Raw genomic sequence first — 19,340 nt, 5'->3', positions numbered from 1 at the left:
TTACCTTGAACGTGGTTCACATTAAGGTATGCTTTCAGGTCATGTTGCCACTGCTAAAGAAAGAATGAAGGAATTCAGGGTCTACTGGATTGAGTGGACAACGTAAAGAAAGAAAATGACAAGATTTGAGTTTGTATTTTCAGCTAAAGGCTGGGACTAAAGCCCATCGATATTCTGTGATTGTGCTAATGTGATTTCTTATATCTAACAACCTTGGGGCTGAGATAGCTCTAAATTAAACTGGGGTTTTATCAAGCATGAGCTGAATTTGTATTCTTGGTAGGTTTCTTATTGAGAGTTAAGCTATTGATCAGGAAGGACCAAGATTATCCCAAACTATTCCTCAAAGAGCCCCCTCAAGGAAAGATGGTGTTGTATCAATCCTAGGGAAAGGTGTGACTGTTTTCAGAGTACACGTAGTCCTCAAGTTACAACGTATTTGAGTTACAGCCATCTGGTTTTGGTTTTGTCCATCTTGCCGTTAGTAATATGTACTACGTATGTTGTCACGGTGCGTAATTTGCTGATGTTAGCATTCTCAGATGTTCACTAGCAGGTGTTCCAAGATAGGATTTATAAAGATACTGATAATAAAAGACAATATTAATGAAAACTAAAACAGAGGTACTTGACTTACGTCAGAACCGATTTATGGCAGTCATCAGAATGGAACCCTGTCATAAGTTGAGGGCTACCTGTATTTGTTTGGGTGCACACTTTATAATGTAATGAGAAATCTGTCATATAAAGTATATGCTGTATATGGTTTTATTTACGACATATAGATGTATTCTGTATAAATGGGATAACTCATGGAATAATCGTACTTAATATTGAGAGTTCAGAGAGCTTTAAAAAAAATTGTTTTTGGAGAATATTACCACTCTTCCCAATTCGGGAGAAGAGGAGCAAGAAGAAATAACGTTAGAAGAGCTGTCTGTCATCTCCTGTGTTCTCCAGGTACAAACACAACTATCCATATCCATGCTGCCCTAGGCTCTTCTGCCCTGTAGGTAGGATTAACCAATCCTGTAGCCTCAAAATGGGATTTTACACATGGTTGGCCAGCTACAGCACATGGGCCAGAAGTGGGCCTGTGATCTGTTTTTGTATGGCTCTAAACTAAGAATGCTTTCTATGTTTTCTAAAGCACTATTCCAAAAAAAAAGAATACACAGCAGAGACAGTGTGTGGCCTGCAAAGATTAAAATATGTAGTGTCTGGCTTTTTACAGAAAGTTTGCTTATGCCTATGTTGCATTGTACCTGGTACTGGAGATACAAAATAGACAAGGTTCTACCCCGTGCACCACACAATCAGAGGTTTCTCCTTAGGGAATTGGTTGTGTAGCCCCATTTACAGTTTTTAGACTCTACTGGAATTTGAATGTGTTATGAATCCTCCAATTTTTCATGAGTGTTTTTGCTTGCGTTTACCCCTTAATTTAAAAATAGTGATAGCTTTGTGTATCAGCCAACATTGCTGTGTAACAAATCACCCCAACGTTCAGCGTCTTAAAACAACAACCATTTATTATTTCTCATGAGTCAGAGGGTCAGCTGGCTCAGTTGGTTTAATCTGGACTCATCTGGGAGTGGCTCTAGTCCATGTATTTCTCATCCTGCTCTTGGGATCAGCTGGGCAATTCCTTCTCTTGGTGGTGGTAGAGGCTTGAGAGAGCAAGTTGAAACATGCAGGCCTCTTGAAGAAGACCTCGGAGCTTGCATACTGATGTCTCTGACTCATTCTATTGGCCAAAGCAAATCACATGACGCAACACAAAGAGCTGGGCAAGTATGTTGCACCTTCAGTGGGAAGGCCCTGGAAAGTTACATGGCAAAGGGTGTGACAGTTGTGAGCTAATGATGTAGTCTGTCACAGTTTGGTTCAGTGTTGGTAGGTATTCTGCCACCTCCATAGAGAGCTGGGTTACAACTCATACTGCTGTGGTAGACATCAAAGATTTGGGAAATGTCAATACTATTAGGATAGTGAGGAATCATTACAAGGAAGTCTTTCTTTGTGGTTACCAGGAGCACCATAAAATAAAAAAAACAAAAAACCAGTTGCCATGAAGTCGATTCTGGCTCACAGTGACCCTCTAGGACAGAGTAAAACCGCCCCATAGGGTTTCCAAGGAGTGGCTGGTAGATTGGAGTGCCACCAGGCTCCTCCAATTTAGGTGGTATGTATTGAGTGCCTACTTTGTGCCTAACACTGTATTAAGCTATGGTGTTTTAGGAACTTAAGGCTTACAGTGAAAACAGTGAACAGATTCTTAGACGATGGTGTGATTAAGTCCAGTATACAAGTTTTTACTGGATGTAAAGATAGTGGCAGAAGAGAAGGGTAATCAACTCTGCCTCATGGAAAGATACAAAGTTTTGAGAAGGAGAGATACAGATTAAATCTCAAAGGATAGAAAAATCTCTAAGTCAGTGAATAACTCTGTATTTACCTCCTTCTTACATTATTTATTGTAGTAGTTCTCAAACTTTGGCATGCAACAGAATCACCCATAGGGCTTGTTAAAACACAGATTGCTGAGCCCTAACCCTAGATTTTCCAACTCAGTAGATCTGGGACAAGCCCTGAGAATTGCCATTTCTAACAAGTTTCCAGGTGATGTTGATGGCACTGGTCCAGGGACCACACCTGGAGAACCATTGATTTATCGACAGTTTCCGATATGTCTGGCACTCTGCAATGTCTTAAGTATATAAAGACGGAAAGAAATCACCCCCGTCCTCAAATTGTTCGTGGCAGGGTGGCGGAGACACATGAGCGAATGTATAATGATAGTACAGTGTGGTGGACGCTGGGATGCATGGAAGTACAGGTTGCTGTGAGAACAACCCAAAGGGGCATCCAGCTCAGGAGGCCAGAGGCTGCAGGTGTATGTAAGACCCAGAGAAAACCCCACTAGGGGTTGAATCCTGAGGTGAGTTTTAAAAACAACGTAAAAAATCGGAAATTAGGAGCGAATAGAAAAATAACCTTGAATCATGCGTTCCATGACTAGTAAGCAGATATGTTTATTGTGATTCTACTTTTCTGTAAAAACTGGTTGAAATTTTATGTATGTCGATTGGGGGCTAGTGAGAGGAACAGTTGGTCAGGCAGCTGGGAATGTAGGCACGGAGCCCAGAGGTGAACAGGATCAGCTATTCATATTTATTGCAATTGTAGGCTAGTGTGAGACTATGAGACAAAGCCAGGTCTTTGCCTCAGAACAGCACTGAAGAAGAGTGCAGTGAAGTTGAGCCCTGGGCAGGGGTGTGTGCAGCCTTCTTCGGGCAGGGAAGCTGGGTGAGGGGGTAGGGCAGGAACTGATCTGAGGTGCACCTGAAGCACACAGCCGCTTTGTCAGGAGGACAAGTTATATGCCCAGCAAATGAAGAGTGAACTTGACAAGTAGCTGGGCTGGTTTAGAGAAAACACAGAATTACGCTGTTGCGGCTGTTTGTGTTGGCAGTAAACACATCTCTGTCCTTTCAGTGAAGCAACCTTGGACGATGTGGTCATCTCCACCTAACGAGGGGTCATGGTCTGTGGGAATTCTAGCCATTTGTCCACTCGTATTTTTTAATGAAAAGTATATACTTAAAAAGCGTGTAATATAGACCCTTTCATTTAGAATAATTACCGCCCCCCACAAGATGGAGCTGAAGTCAAGTAGAAATTACAAATAGAGGACTCAGACTTTACAGTCACGCAGTGCAGTGTATTTTCATTGAGGATGAACTGTTGCTGAAATTCTTGATAGGCTTTTTAATTCTCCTTTTGTGGTATAATTTAATTAACCATGAAATCTGGCGACTTTTTTCTTAGAATATGTCTGTGGATGGATACACTGAACCACTCATCCAACCGACCAAATCGAGCAGCAGACAGAACATTCCCCGGTGCAGAAACTCCATCACGTCAGCCGCCGATGACCAGCCTCACATTGGGAATTACCGTTTACAGAAAACAATAGGCAAAGGAAATTTTGCCAAAGTGAAGTTGGCAAGACATGTTCTGACTGGTAGAGAGGTAAGTTTTCATGGTGCCTTTTACTCTTTCCTTGGTCGTCTCGAGGGCCTCATTAAAAAGCTTTCCTATGTAACTGATGTTGGGGAACAGACCACAGTTGGACTATTTGTGAACGGAACATCAGTAGATACAGCTGTGTTGTGGCATAAAAGTTGATTTAGGAAACACTCATGTTAGCATTCCTGGTAAATCAGGCTGCTGCAGGTGAGTCTTCCTCAGGCTTCTTTCATTCTGTGGTTCCTGGTGAATATTTCTCATTGCCATTGCCACCCAGCCCCAGTAACAGAGCTAGGACGAGGCTTTCTTATTAACCGCAGTTTAAGGTAAACTTGATGTTAAGTATACAGAAAGTTGCCTACTAATTTATATCCATTTAGAGGGCACATTGAATAAGTGTTGTCATACAGGTGTTTTTCTTAGGTGATAGGATAACTGGATTTCTCAAATCTAATGTGTTTTAAATTATATGTATTTATATAGTAAAGAATTTTTATATTTGCATATATGTGTATTGCATATTTATGTCTGTATATTGGGGTCAAAGGCTGCATTTTAAATAGTTTAACATCTAACATCCTCTATTCCATAATGTTTACTGGATCAGATTAGAACATTATTAAAAAACCTCAATCATAAAATGTTTTTAGTTGTCACTTTGCTGTGTACCTAATAACATTCTCATTTCCCATTGAATTTAGCCCGTTCTGTCTGTTCTAACTCTGGAGCTGTCCTGACACAAGCTGCGGTAGGCAGAGGCTTAGAGGACATTCCGGTCCATTTTGTTTCTCTGCTCTAAGTCAGCTTGCATGTCCCAGCACTCCGTCTATGTAACCGTTTTATTCATGTAACACTTATCTTACTTCAAACTTCTGTCTCCCACCCCCTAGATGATTGGTGCTTAGCAAGATCATGAGTAAAATATTAAGATTCGGGATGATTTTTCATTTAAAGGGGCATGCGTGGAAGAAATAACAAAGGCTTAGTTTTATTGATTTCAGGATCAAACAGGTTAAAGATCTGAGTCAACAGAATATATTCTAAGGCTGCCAAGTTATCAAAACTTTACCATTTACTGATGTGAGTGCCAAATGTAGCAAAATTACATCTAGTTAGGAATGAAACAAAAGACATTTTCTTTGTGTTTATTCATTAAAAATATGTATTCTCCAATATAGTTTAATGATTCTCTTTTGTAGGTCGCTGTGAAAATAATAGACAAAACTCAGCTAAATCCTACCAGTCTACAAAAGGTATTTAATTATTTTAATAGTAATTAAATGTGAGTTTTTAGTACTCAGTTCTAAGTGCTACTCTATAAACTCAGTTATCCTAAATTTCCTCTTAGGTCCAGTACTACATTTCATAAGTTATGTGAAGAAAAGACATACGATATAAAACATAATGTTTATGCTTTATCAAGTAGTTGTTTGAAAAATATTTACTATTCAAATGCGTGCAGTGTATCAGAATTATTTGTCTCTTTGAATTCAGTAGAATAAAACTTTGTACCCAGTGTCTCATTCAGGATTCTACTTAGTTAAAAGTCTAGTTAAGAGTTACTGTTGCCCACAGATGAGTTTCGTTTTGTTGTTTCACTCTTTCTTCTTCCTAAAAACTAGTCTTTGAGCTAACAGTTAAAAGGTACGGTGTTTCTTTAGAGCTTGAAGGTATACACCAGCAGAGAGAGAGGAGGAAGCATTAGGGTGGTGACTGGCCTGGTAAACCAGAGCTGTTTCTTCTGGCTTCAGAACTTGAATGCGACCTTCTCAGATACACATTTTTAGTACTTGAGAATTGAAACAAACGTTTTAATGTTGATGCCAAATATGCTAAATTTGTATATATTGAGAAAATCCGCGTTGTTGTTTTTATACAGTATAACGGTATTGTAGTCACACGTAAATATGACATAAATAGCTTTGAATTCCTAAAAGAGACTCTTATCCTAAGAAATTTTTAGTACAGTATGTTTAACTATACCTGCTTTGATTCTAAAATTAGATTAAAAATTTCAATTTGTGGTGTCAGGTCTTCCTACTTCACTCAGTGCCACTTACTCAGTTTCTTTTGTGCATTTCTACTTCAGGGGTTGTCTTTCCATTTTAGGGAGATTCCTTTTCAGTTTGACAGCCAGTATTTTTTTTTATAACTTTCCATAGCACTGATACTTCTTACCAATGAGACCGTGAATGGAGTTCGCTGGACTCTTCTCTTACCGAATGAGTCTCCCTGGGAGAAAATCTCTCCTAGCACCAGTCTTTCAGCTACCCATGATGCATTTGTGTGCGTTACAAAAAGGCGCTTTCCCTCAACAGATGAGTCACCCGGAGATGCTGTTTTTTTACTAACTGGAGCCTTCCATGGTAGGGATAGGTTTTGGCCTCTCCTGCCGGGAACCTTTTAAAATCCACAAATTGTACCCAGTGGCCCTGTCTGTGACTCACCTAACTTTTCCACTTTTCTCTGATTAAGTCATGGATTAAATTGAACGGTTTCAAGTGGCATTTAGAACTACTCCAGGCCTGTTGTGCTGGCTAGGATACACGGTAATATGGCCCCTCCACTCTGTTTTTCCCCTGGGGCCCAGAGAGAACTGTATAACCATACGTGAACATGACACTGAATGTTGCTTTATTTATCTGAATAACTAAAATATGTAAAATAAAATAATATGTAGTTGTTGGCAATGTGTAATTTCTGTTACAAATTCTGCTAATACTGGTGATAAAATGAAGCGTTGCTTTTCCAATCATATAAAAAAAAACGGCAATTTTGTTTTCTCTAGTCTGTGAAAATAAAAAGGAAAGGAAAAATTAAAATTTACTAAATGTCACCAGTACCCAGTGTGTATGCTTTTGTTTTTTTATATAATTCACATTTGTGTTCACAAACTTGCTTTGTATTAAAAGTTTTGTACAACAACAACAACAAAGGATCAAGGCTTGATTAGTTCTCATGCTGATATTATAGAACATTGAACATTTGGCCTTACTTGTTACCTGCCAGGAGCATCTCCCAGTCAGTCATATCTAAAAAGTAAATAGTGGAATGACCAATGATCCATTTGTTTTCCTTAGCATTGGCAGTCCAGTCTTCTATGTAAAAAATAGCAAAACATGTCCTCCATGGCTTAGGAATGCTCATTAATAACTCATTAATAAGGTATTCATTTTAATCCCCTAAAGTATGCAGAATCTTACCTCCAGAAATGTTAGGTTAAATGTCGTTCTGGATTTGTATCTGAATTTAAGCTGATCCCATCACGTTTTCCTCTTCTGTGTGTAATGTATTTCAAGGAAATATTTCCTTCCTTTGACGACATCAATGATAGATTTATTAGCTATCCCAATATTTCAAAAATTTCCAAAATATAAAGTCCTGAAAACTAATTTGTTCTTTGGGCTTCTTAAGCATCTTTGGCTTTGACATTTTGCATATAATATGTTCATATTATTTGCATTGCATATTTTGGATTTTTTTTGTTTTAATTTAATGAGCTTTTATAGTTTAAAAATATTTGAGGTAAATGCCACATATACTTCTTCCTCTCCAAAGCCGAGTCCACCTGATACGTTAGTGTTTTCTGGAGTATGGTCCATGAGCCATGCTAATGGTTCTCGGGAGCCTGTCAAGCAGCCTAGGAGTGTTGGAGGAAAAGCAAAACAATGAAGCAATCTTGTTCACGGTTCACAAATTTGAAATGTATGCTTAAGTATGATTTTTGCAGAAATTCCACAGTGTTTTGAAAATTGGATGCAGTGGTTTACGCACAGATGACAAAGTGTGTGTTAGTCTGTCTGAGCTCAAGAGTCACCACGGTGCAGTTTATCTCTGCTAGCATTTTAACGTTTTGTGTGCATTGTTTGTTAATTTGCATTTTCTGTTGCTTTACTATGTTGTTTTATATTCCCAATTCACGAATATGGCCCACTAGTTTCTTGAATAGTAAAACCCGTAATGAAATAGAAACAAGACTACTACAGCTCAGGATAACATTTTTAAATGTCATTAAATAAAAGAGGACTGCTAGATAAAAGCGGCGTAGAACGTGACCCTGGTACAACAGTGATTTTGCACAAGGAGGGAAAGTAATTTCAGTAATGGACGTCTGAAGGGAGACTTTACTGAATGAATTGTTCATTTACTGCCAGAGTCTAGTGTGCTGTATAAAATGTCAAATGTGATAAAACCGTATAAACTTTTGTGAGTTTTCACATAAAGCCTAGGACCCTCTCTGGTTATGTTTCCCAGAACACGTGTTGAAGAGTCTTTGTCACGTCGGTGAATTTGGTAACTAAAGGTAGAGAAAGGAGAGCAGAACCATGGGAGCAGTATTCAGAATTAAATTTCTTTTAGCAAATTACCAGTTACATGATTATCGATGAATATTTTGATCAAGGAGAGAACAGAAGAACCCCTTTGGTGATTTTCCTTTAATAAATGGCTCTATTAGGCATCTCCTGTTGAAATATCAGTTATTCTCACATAACGTGTGGTTCACATCGTATTTCACTTTACAGTTGAACAAAATTACTTAGGTGCTGAGCACTCCTTGCATATAGCTCTTGTTATATATGCGTAGATCATATGAAGCCTTGACCACTTTTTCTCGTGTGGGTCACTGAAAGCCTAAACAATTAGACTTAGTGTTTTTGTGAGCTGGGTTGTAGACTGGAAGAGTTGTTTTTGAATCAGTAATGATGAAACACCACCATGGGGTTTTTTTTTTTTTTTTTCCTTCAACGAATGATACTACCATGTGAATAAATGAAATTATACCAGAATGCCCAGCCACCCACTATTTCATATTCCATGCAGTTGGTGGTCAGCAGCATGCCTCTGATCTTGATTTGATATTGAAGGAAATACTAAAAACAGGAATTATAGTCAAATCTTAGCTATTGAGAGGTATGTCTCATTAACATGCAGTGTGAAGAATTGGTGGGAAGTATAATTTTCATGCCGAAATATGATGGATTTTGAGGGAAAAGGTGTTCAAGTTTTTTTTTTTTAAGGTGATACCGGTAATGCTAACATCTAACATTGTTGTGAAAAATCAACAATTTAAATGTTGAGGGTAAGATAAACTGTATTTTCTGAGAAGACCAAATTGTGTTTCAAGTAGCTGAGGGCCCACTATTCACTTTTGTAAGCCTTGATGGTCCTTTTTTAGTTACTGAAAAAAGGGCTCAGTGACGTATTATTGAACATGTCTAGTACACAAAATGCTGCATCCATATAAGCCAGTATATCCAAAGAGTATGTTAAGAATCCATTTGCTGGTATTTCTCAGATGGAAACGTCCAGTCTTCCAACCTTAGAGTGAGACAGCTCATCAGCCCAGAGTCTGAGAGCCATAAATCATGCTCAGGTGGACATACCTCTGTAGGTTTGGGTACAGGAATCAGTCTGAATGCTGCTAAAATAACCTGACACATCACCTAGTGCTTGTTCCTTTCCCTCATCGGTCAGTGGTTGTGAGCTAGGATTTTTTAATGTAGTAGAAATAAAAAGCAAGACAAAGGAAACAACTAGAAATGGAACCTGTTTTATTGTTCAGGCTATGTGTTACTGAGCCAGATATATGTGTTCATTAATTAATTCATTACTCCAACAAATATCTATTGAAAGGCGATTATATTTCACCTGATGTTTTCCTCTGTCTTTTTGGCTCCTCCTTCTCTGTTTCCTTTAGGTAGGGACATTGTCTTCTAGCTGGCCATTCAGTGTTGGAGCTTTATGAGACTTGTCTTAGGACATCTCTTTCTACATTCTTTTCCTGACTCAGATGTAAATGTGGTTTAAATTATCACCTGAAGGTAAACTCACAAATTTATATATTCAACCCATACCTCCCCTAAGTCAGCTTGTATCTTCCCTGGGTTTTCTTAAAGACACCCCTGAACTCATTATGTCCAAAACTGAACTCGTGATCTCTACCCCACCAGCTCCATGCCCAGCTCACCTGGCTCTCTTCTGGCGTCCTCAGTGAGTGGCACTGTCCCCCAGGCGTACGAGCCAGAAGCCTCAGAATCACGTGGACTCCTCCTGCCTCAGTCTCACCACCTTGGCTCTTGCTGATTTTATTTCTTGCCTATTTCTTGAGAATGTCTGCTTTTCTCTTCCTCCTTCATGACCACTCTAGACGAAACTACTGTCTCTCCCTTGAACTACCCCAATAGCCTTCTAACTGGTCTTTCTGCATCTACTTTGCATCCTTCTGTATATTCACACGGAGCCCTGGAGGCACAGTGGTTAAGAGCTACGGCAAGCTACAGCTGCTAACCAAGAGGTCAGCAGTTCTAACCACCAGCCGCTCCCTGGAAATGCAGAGGGGCAGTTCTGCTCCGTCTTGTGGGGTCGCTATGAGTCAATATTGGCTCTACAGCAACGGGTATTATGGGCATATGTTCACACACACATATACACAGTTTAAAAAGTCAAGGATGTAAGATACAACTCTGGTTGTGTCATGCCTGTTTAAACTTGGAGATAGTGTCCCATTTTTTGGTAACTACTCTCCCCCCGCATGGACCACCAGCTCCCCACAGTTTCTCCCCCCTCGCCTCATCCCGCTCTTTAGCTGCAGTGACTTTCAGCTCCCCACAGTTTCTCCCCCCTCGCCTCATCCCGCTCTTTAGCTGCAGTGACTTTCTTCCATCTGCTCCTGTTCAGTTTCTTCCAGCCTCCAGGCGTTTTCACCTTTACAGCCCACCATCTGCCTAGGGCCCTTCCCCATTCACTTAATTCTTACTCATCTTGTACTTTTCAGCCTTAGAGACACTTCTTCGGGGAAACCTTTCCTTTTCTCTGCAACGAAGTTAAATTCCCTTTAAAAGAAGTCATAACCAAGGATTATTCATAAGTATGTGTGCTTTAGTTATTGTTGTTTTGGCTTTGGTGGTAGTTTTGTTTGTTTTTGATAACTGTTTTCTGCCTCTGTCCCTTAAAACCTCAGTTCTCATCGCTTGGCTTTTATTGGCTGTAAATCGTACATCGTTTCTGACATACATTCTTCAGAAACTTCTTAAAATTTACTGAAATTGCTATGGAAAATTTTTCTCTAGGGGAAAATGAAGGAGTCTAGTAATCTTAAAATCATCTGTGAGTTTTAGGTTAACCATCTGGTTGTTCTAAAAGTCATATTCTCTTTTATTTATTTTAAGAGTTGTATTTCCATTTTTTCCTAGTTGGGCATCTGCAGTTTGTTGACACAGTAAACTAGTTTATTTTTAATTTTTGGATGGGAACTTCAAAATGTCTTTGCTGTTTGAAAAAATTGCTTTCTCATGATATTTATTTATTACACTAAAGTTTATTTATTTTAAGAAATAAAACCTCATGGATAAGTTGAAACCACTATGTGCCATTTCTTGGTCTCATGCCTGTCTCTCCTACCTATAAGTAACTACTGTCCTGAATTTCTTATTCCTATTTATGGTTCGTTTTTTTTTCTCTTGTTTTTTAACCTTTTATCATGGGTGTATCCGTATATAAAATACTATGTATTATTTACTTTTAAATCTCCTCTTCTTCTCCTGCTTGATTTTGTCGTTTAACATTGTCACACAGTTTTATTTATGTTATCTGCATAATCTAGTTCTTTATTTTCACTGCTGTTGTATTCCATTGTATGAATATACCACAGCTTACCCGTTTCCTCTTGATAAATACTCTATGATTTTTCCATTCTGTTGATGGATATTTCAGTTGTTACTGGTGGTAGTTTTTTGTTTGTTTGTTTTGTTGTAGCAAAGTACAGAGACATTCGAGAATCTGGGAGATACACACTTGCATCCAAGCAGAGTAGTGTGTTCCAAATTGTAGAAGAAAGAGAGGTTTTTATCAGGTGAAACAAAGGTCTGTGTGCATGGGAGTGTGGGGTGGGGGGTACACAGCAAAAGGTACAAGGGGTTTGTCAAACTGCAAACTTTTTTAACGTTAATCTCTGACCCCCTGGAACATGTTTGACCAAGATGCTCTTCTTAACATCAGCAAGTCTGTTAACACCCTGGGGAACAATTGAGTAGACTTTCTGCTTGTTTGCCTCTCCCTCTTTCTTACGGTAACAAGCTGTATACCTTTACAGATTTATAAAGAGTCAGCAGAAACAGAGTGAAAGTCTCAGTGAGTGAATGAAGTCTGATTTGAAAAAAAAAAATATTGAGGGAGCCAATAAATTAGAACCAAGACTTAGTTGTTTGATGTTTACCTCATCTTGGTTACAGAGTTATGAGACAATTGCGGGGCTTCATCTTTACTTAATGTTATCAATTCTATTTCCTAACCTCCTGGGACAATGTTGACTAAAAGTATTCTCCCTAGAACAAGCTTCGTAAACATTGACAAACGTCTTTTAACAAACAATTCCTAGCACAGAGTAAAATCTTGCTCCTTTGTGTTACAGTTAAGCTTGTATGAGAGACTGAATTGTCTTTTCAGAAAAAGCAGAAGCTTGTGGTTCAGACTGCAATTTGATTCAAAAGTGGAATTTAATTTAGATCTGGGTCAGCCACCTTAGCCTATGCCAGGCACCCTGGTTTTAAGGTCCGTGGACACAGTTTGTTTTATATGATTTTTTTCTTTTTTTGCTACTACAACGTTGCAGTGATCCTTATTATGTATATCTGTATGTGCACATGTGTAGAAGGATATCTCTTCCCCAGGTAGATTGCTGGGTTGAAGGTTGTACATATATCCCCAGCTTATTCAGATAATGTCAAATTGCTCTCCGAAGTGGCCACACCGATTTAAACTTCTTTGAACGTTGTGTAAGATTTACTGTTGCTCCTCATTCTTTCCAGCACTTTTTGTGGTCAGATCTCTTAATTTATGTCAGCCTCATGGATGCAAAATTGTACCTGGTTTTAATTGTAATTTCCATGATTGCTAGTGAGATTGTCTGTCTTTTCAAATTGAATCTATTTTTATGTTTACTGTCTTCCCTCTGGAATTATTTATCTCTTACAGTTTATATTTATTAAGTACCAACTTTGTACCCAAAGTTGTTCAGTGCCCTTGGAGAGACTCAAGCAATATAAAATTGGTACCAGTTCACAAGAAATGAAGAATCTTAACGATTTACCTGGGAAAACAAAACTTTGGGAAAGTAGGACACCCTACCATTACTTTTTAATGAATAGTTGACGACGGCTTGTCAAATTTGGGAAATAGTGCTGATCATATTTTTTTTAATTAGAAATTATCTAATATATATTCATTTAATTATATCTAGATCTCCTTTTCTACACTACTGTTTCATGGGAAGGAGTTGACCTACGTTGTTATAGTGCTACTGGCAATAATTTTATAAAATAGTTCATGTCCCAGTAAGATGTCTGGAAGCTAAAAAAGGGAGGACAGGTTGATTCCAGAAATTTAAGAAGCTGAAAGTTTATAATAAACCCTTCCTGTTAATATGGGCAAATCACATGTTTTTGTTGTTGCATGCCATCGAGAATTCTGACTCATAGTGACCCTATAGGACAGAGTAGAACTGCCCCATTGGATTCCCAAGGCTGTAATCTTTATGGAAGCAGACTGCCATGTCTTTCTTCTGCAGAGCAGCTGAGGGATTTGAACCACTGACCCTTTGTTTAGCAGCCAAGCACTTAATCACTGTGCCATCAGGGCTCCTAAATCATACATACAATCCCTCAACAAATGGTGCATCTCAGAGAGCCTAGACGAGGACCTAGCAGTCTCTTAGAACTGAATGTCACCTTCAGGGTAAGGCAGTGTCCACACTTCACATTAGTAGGCCAGTAAACTGCTGTCAAATATACAGATACAATTTTCTGTAAAGATTGCAATGAAGGCAAAGAAGAGTCCTCACAAAATCCAAATCAAAGCAAAAGGCTAAGAAGGGTATGCTGAAGAACACGGAAGCTGTGCATGTCCTCCCCCTTCTACACGCCCCATTTACTGACTCTGAAGGTGGCCTGGCAGAGCTGTCCCTGCAGGAAGAGGCCTGACCACTACCACCTTTATCAGGTTCCCATGGCCACAGAATTCTCCTCTCTAAGCCTCAAGATTAAGCCAGTGGTGAAGAAGCCCTATGGCACTGACGAGGCCAAGGACAACACAGTGAACAGGTCTGATGGAAAGAAGACAGCTTGCATTTGACGACCCCTGACTATGATGCTTTGAGTGTAAATAGAAGGGGATTGTCTAAACCATATCCAGTGGGCTAGTTCTAAATATAACGGATTTTCCAATTATCAAAAAAAAAGTAATAGGCAGAAGGGATGGAAGACATATGAAGGAACAAGGAGTAATAGAGAAGAAAGAAGGAAAATGTTCATAATTGAGGCAAGTATTGATGACAGGACACTGATGGAGTTTCACTAATCCTGACTTAAGCCCTAACCAGGAAGGACTGAATTGAAAAGTAAACATGTTGCCATAGACTCAAGGATTATTTACTAATTTCAATTATTGGGAACAAGGTCAAGAACCAAGAAGGAAGTGATGACCTCTGAACAGCTAGAGTAGCTTTTACAAAGTCCAGAGAGTGAAGACCCTTTTAGTCATAGAAGGCCCACCTCAAGCTCTCATTCGGTGCCTATTTCACTAATGCAGCATACAATTTTAACAACTCTTGGCCCTAATTTCCAGCCCACAGCAAACCCATAACGTTAAGTTCGAAGGGAATTAGTAACTTCAGAGGTCTTTTGCTAAGTTTATGTTAGAAACATCAAGATGTCACAGCTTGAAAGTGAAAAAGAAAAAACTAAAAATTAGAATCAGAAGCTCAAATAGTAATGTGGAGCTATAAAACCAGCTCTGTTTTTCTTACTTGTACCTGGAGCATATGGTACACACAGCAATTGACTTTTATAGCAATAATTCTTCTCAGGGTAGACTTCTTAAAAAAAAAGAAAAAAAAATTTTTTCCTCCACTCCTTAAAAAAAAAAATGTGGTCTAAATATACCCTCAGCACCTCACCTCAACTCTCCTCACCTTTCCTAAGGGAGGAGTAAGCTCTCCTAAGATTGACACCCTTTCCGGTAGGGGTCCACCCTGGGCTGTGTGTGATGTGCTCTGTTTCTTCTCCCTTTGACCCATACAGCTGGTGCAGACGACTCTCACTGTATCTCCAGTCTCTTTCTTTTGTGCAGGAAAATATGTAAGAGTTTTAGGGTGGGGTAGGGGGGTGGAGACGAAGAGACATTTAAGACCTTTACTGAAGTCCAGCGCTGCTACTCAATTTGCTGCAATTCTCTAGATTTGCAGAGTTGATGACCCAAATCTGGCTGATGGTTGGGTGTTTCTTTGGGAGGAATGGTGATTGATGGAGCAGGATTCTGGCATTTCGTTATCCTTAGTCGTCACACCCCTTAACACAGCCTGATCACTCCTTCCAGCAGCACCCACTCCTTCCCCTTTCACAGCTGCCCATCTTCTGTAGCCATCACACACCCAACCCATCATGCTTCTTGCTCTCGTTGGTTGTGGGTTTTTCTCTCTCCTTGTCAAAAACTGCTGAAGCCAAGGAAACTAAGGATAGAACAGTATATTCAAAACATCTTTGGAATGTAGGAATCCGATGGCTGAGTATTACTATTATAACTGGAATTACTTTCTGATGAGAACTTCAGCCCTTCCTGTAGCCATTTCCCTGACTTCATCTCCAGATGGAAGTGGAGTGGCCTTCTGTTCAGGTACTATTTTTGTTAGGTGCCCCAATTTTTACAAGATGGTTTTGATCCTATCCTCAGCTCTGTTTTTGGTAGAACAGAATACCTACACTCCAGGTGCTGGCTGGGGACTATAATTGTGAACCCAGTGCCACTCAAAAGCCCAGCTTAAAAAGCAACCAAATAAGCAAAACAGAAACAGTATTTATGCAGGAATGGTTGAGGGACATGCAGCTAATCTATTCTTTTAGATCAGCGATTCTCAAACACGGAGCTGCCAGGAGACATCATTGTGTTTTATTTAGTCATGCTGAGTATACTGTACTTAGAATATACTCTAGCTATATTCCCCAACCAGTTTGCTTCTAAGAGTAAACTACCAAATTTGCCAATAATTTAATTTAAAAAATTAGAGTAAATTCAAGCCTGCCCTAATGACAGTGTTGTTCATTTTGGCAATTCGACGTGCTTTCTTGCGGCAGAAGAGAGAGAAGAGTTAGAATTAAGCAGCCAACCTGGCATGTTTGTGCTGCAGCTGGATGGGCCTCCCTTCCTGGTACTTGGTTAATACTTAAGCCAGCTGAGAAGTAATGTCAGTGCTTTTCTGTGGTGTAATCAGGAGCTCTTAACTGAAAACTTAAAGCAAGGAATTATTTTAAAATGATACATGTACGTACCATGATAAAAATGATATAAACACTTAACATTTTACATTTAAATTGAGCACATAAATGTACAGCCATTGACCAGTCTTTTGATGTAGGTCAAGGTTGTTTACAGGAATTTGGGTCTGCTGGTTGGCACTCTGCTTTACCTTGCAGAAACCACACTCAGAAGCTCACATGCATTTACTACCATTTCCAGTTTTTGTTTGTTAGTCAAGGTGTTTGATGAGCACTCCGTGTTCCACAGGTATCTTGTATTGTTGAGCGTTGGAATGGCCTCCTAAAAAAACTGGCTCAGAAAGACTGCTGATGCTACTTCCGTCTCCTCCTCCTGGTTCACATACTTCAGTAAGGCAGTTCGAATAATGAATGCAGCGGTCCATCCATGGGCCAGGTGTGCAGTTTTGATAAGAGCCCAGTAGCAAGCCAATAGCTGCTTTTCGAAAAGGGTAGCCATGTTTTTGTTGTTGTTTTCACCAGCTGCCATCAACCTAATTCAACCCCTGGTGACCCCACGTGTGTCAGAGCAGCACTGTGCATCGCAGGGTTTCCAATGGCTGATTTTTCAGCAGTAGGTCAGTGGGCATTTTTTTCAAAGTACCTCTGGGTGGACTTGAACCTCCAACCTTTTGGTTAGTAGCCGAGCTACCAACCTTAAGCTAATGGTTATCTGTAGGGTAGAAAGGGAAAAAGAAAGATGGGGTGAGCCCTTACTGTGACGGTAAGTAATGATTTATTTTTTAGCAGTACTTTATTAAAATAAAAACTCTGTAAAATAAAATTACTGATTTAAAAATTCGTATTTTTTCTTATAAATAAAAAAACCTAGTGTAAATGTGGCTGAATATTAACATCAGTTGTTTAATTTTGATGGTAAGATACAGAGGTGCTATAATGATTTCTGTGCTTTTGAACAAATCTGAACTGTTTCATAATTCTAAGAAAAAGTGGGGAGAAGAGCACTCATTACAGACAAAGAGGGACAGCTGATGTAAAGGTCCTGAGTAGGAAAGGATCTTGTTGTCGTTGTTGTTAGGTGCCATCAAGGTGATTCTGACTCGTAGCGACCCTGTGTACAACAGAACGAGCAACACTGCCCGGTCCTGTGCAGTCCTCACAATTGTTGCTGTGCTTGAGCCCACTGTTGCAGCCACTGTGTCAGTCCATCTTGTTGAGGGTCTTCCTATTTTTCACTGACCCTCCACTTTACTAAGCATGATGTCCTTCTCCAGGGACTGGTCCCTCCTGATAACAAATCTAAAGTATGAGAGATAAAGTCTCTCCATCCTTGCTTCTAAGGAGCATTCTGGTCGTGCTTCTTCAAGACAAGATTTGTTCCTTCTTTTGGCAGTCCATGGTGTATTCAATATTCTTCACCAATACCACAACTCAAAGGTGTCAGTTCTGCTTCAGTCTTCCTTATTCATCGTCCAGCTTTCACGTGCATATGAGGCGACTGAACACACCATGAATTGGGTCAGTCACACCTTAGTCCTCAAAGTGACATCTTTACTTTGTAACACGTGAAAGAGACCCTTTGCAGCAGATTTGCCGGTTGCGGCCCATCGTGTGATTTCTTGACTGCTGCTTCCATGGGTGTTGATTGTGGATCCAAGTAACATGAGATCCTTGACAACTTCAGTCTTTTCTCTGTTTATCATGATGTTGCTTATTGTCCAGTTGTGAGGATTTTTGCTTATGTTAAGGTGTAATCCGTACTGAAGGTGGTAGTCTTTGATCTTCATCAGTAAGTGCTTCAGGTCCCCTTCACTTTTAACAAGCAAGGTTGTGTCATCTGTATAATGCAGGTTAATTAGTCTTGCTCAGATCCTGATCCTGATTTCTTCATATAGTCCAGCTTCTCGGATTGTTTACTCAGCATACAGATGGAATAGGTATGGTAAAAGGATACAGCCCTGACACACACCTTTCCTGACACTTTAAACCACTCAGTATGCCCTTGTTCTGTCCCAACAACTGCCCCTTGATCTATGTGCAGGTTCCTCATGAGCACAATTAAGTGTTCTGGAATTCCCATTCTTTGCAATGTTATCCATAATTTGGTATGATCCACACAGTTGAATGCCATTGCGTAGTCAATAAAACACAGGTAAACATCTTTCTGATATTCTCTGCTTTCAGCCAGGATCCATCTGACATCAGCAGTAATATCCCTGGTTCCACATCCTCTTCTGAATCTGGCCTGAATTTCTGGCAGTTCCCTGTCAGTATACTGCTGCAGCCGCTTTTGAATGATTTCAGCAAAATTTTGCTTGCATGTGATATTAATGATATTGTTTGATAATTTTCGCATTTGGTTGGATCAGCTTTCTTGGGAAATGGCATAAATACAGATCTCTTCCAGTCAATTGGCCAGGTAGCTGTCTTCCATATTTCTTGGAGTAGAGGAGTAAGCACTTCCAGCTGTATCCACTTGTTGAAACATCTCAACATCCTGGGGCCTTGTTTTTCGCCAATGCCTCCAGTGTAGCTTGGACTTCTTCCTTCAGTAGCATTGGCTCTTGGTCATATACTACCTCCTGAAATGATTGAACATCGACCAATTCTTTTTGGTACGGTGACTCCGTTTTCCTTCCATTTTCTTTTGATGCTTCCTGCATCATTCACTATTTTCCCCGTAGAATTCTTCAGTGTTGCAACCCATGGCTTGAATTTTTTCTTAGGTTCTTTCAGCTTGAGAAATGGTGAGCATATTCTTCCCTTTTCTAATTCCAGGTCTTTGCTCATGTCATTATAATACTTTGTCTTCTCAAGCCGCCCTTTGAAACCTTATGTTCAGCTCTTTTACTTCATCATTTGTTCCTTTCACTTTAGCTATTTGACCTTCAAGAGCAAGCTTTAGGGTCTCTTCTGGCATCCATTTAGGTCTTTTCTCTCTTTCCTGTCTTTTTAGTGACCTCTGACTTTCTTCATGTATGACATCCTTGATGTCATTCCACAACTTGTCTGGTCTGTGGTCCTTAGTGTTCAATGTGTAAA

At 39.6% G+C, this 19,340-nt stretch overlaps 1 protein-coding gene across 3 annotated transcripts in view; it reads left to right on the top strand.

Moving 5' to 3' along the window:
• MARK1 (microtubule affinity regulating kinase 1) overlaps nucleotides 1–19,340 on the top strand; it is a 150,164-nt gene that overhangs the window by 64,437 nt on the left and 66,387 nt on the right. For all 3 annotated transcript variants that reach the window (XM_023538706.2, XM_023538704.2, XM_010599421.3), the window contains exons 2-3: nucleotides 3,832–4,035; nucleotides 5,232–5,285. In XM_023538706.2, the coding sequence (XP_023394474.2) occupies nucleotides 3,832–4,035; nucleotides 5,232–5,285 (258 nt within the window). The remainder of the gene's footprint in view (nucleotides 1–3,831; nucleotides 4,036–5,231; nucleotides 5,286–19,340) is intronic.

Source organism: Loxodonta africana, chromosome 25, assembly GCF_030014295.1.
Source record: "Loxodonta africana isolate mLoxAfr1 chromosome 25, mLoxAfr1.hap2, whole genome shotgun sequence".
Classification (NCBI taxonomy): domain Eukaryota; kingdom Metazoa; phylum Chordata; class Mammalia; order Proboscidea; family Elephantidae; genus Loxodonta; species Loxodonta africana.
This window is presented reverse-complemented; position numbering and strand designations above follow the sequence as displayed.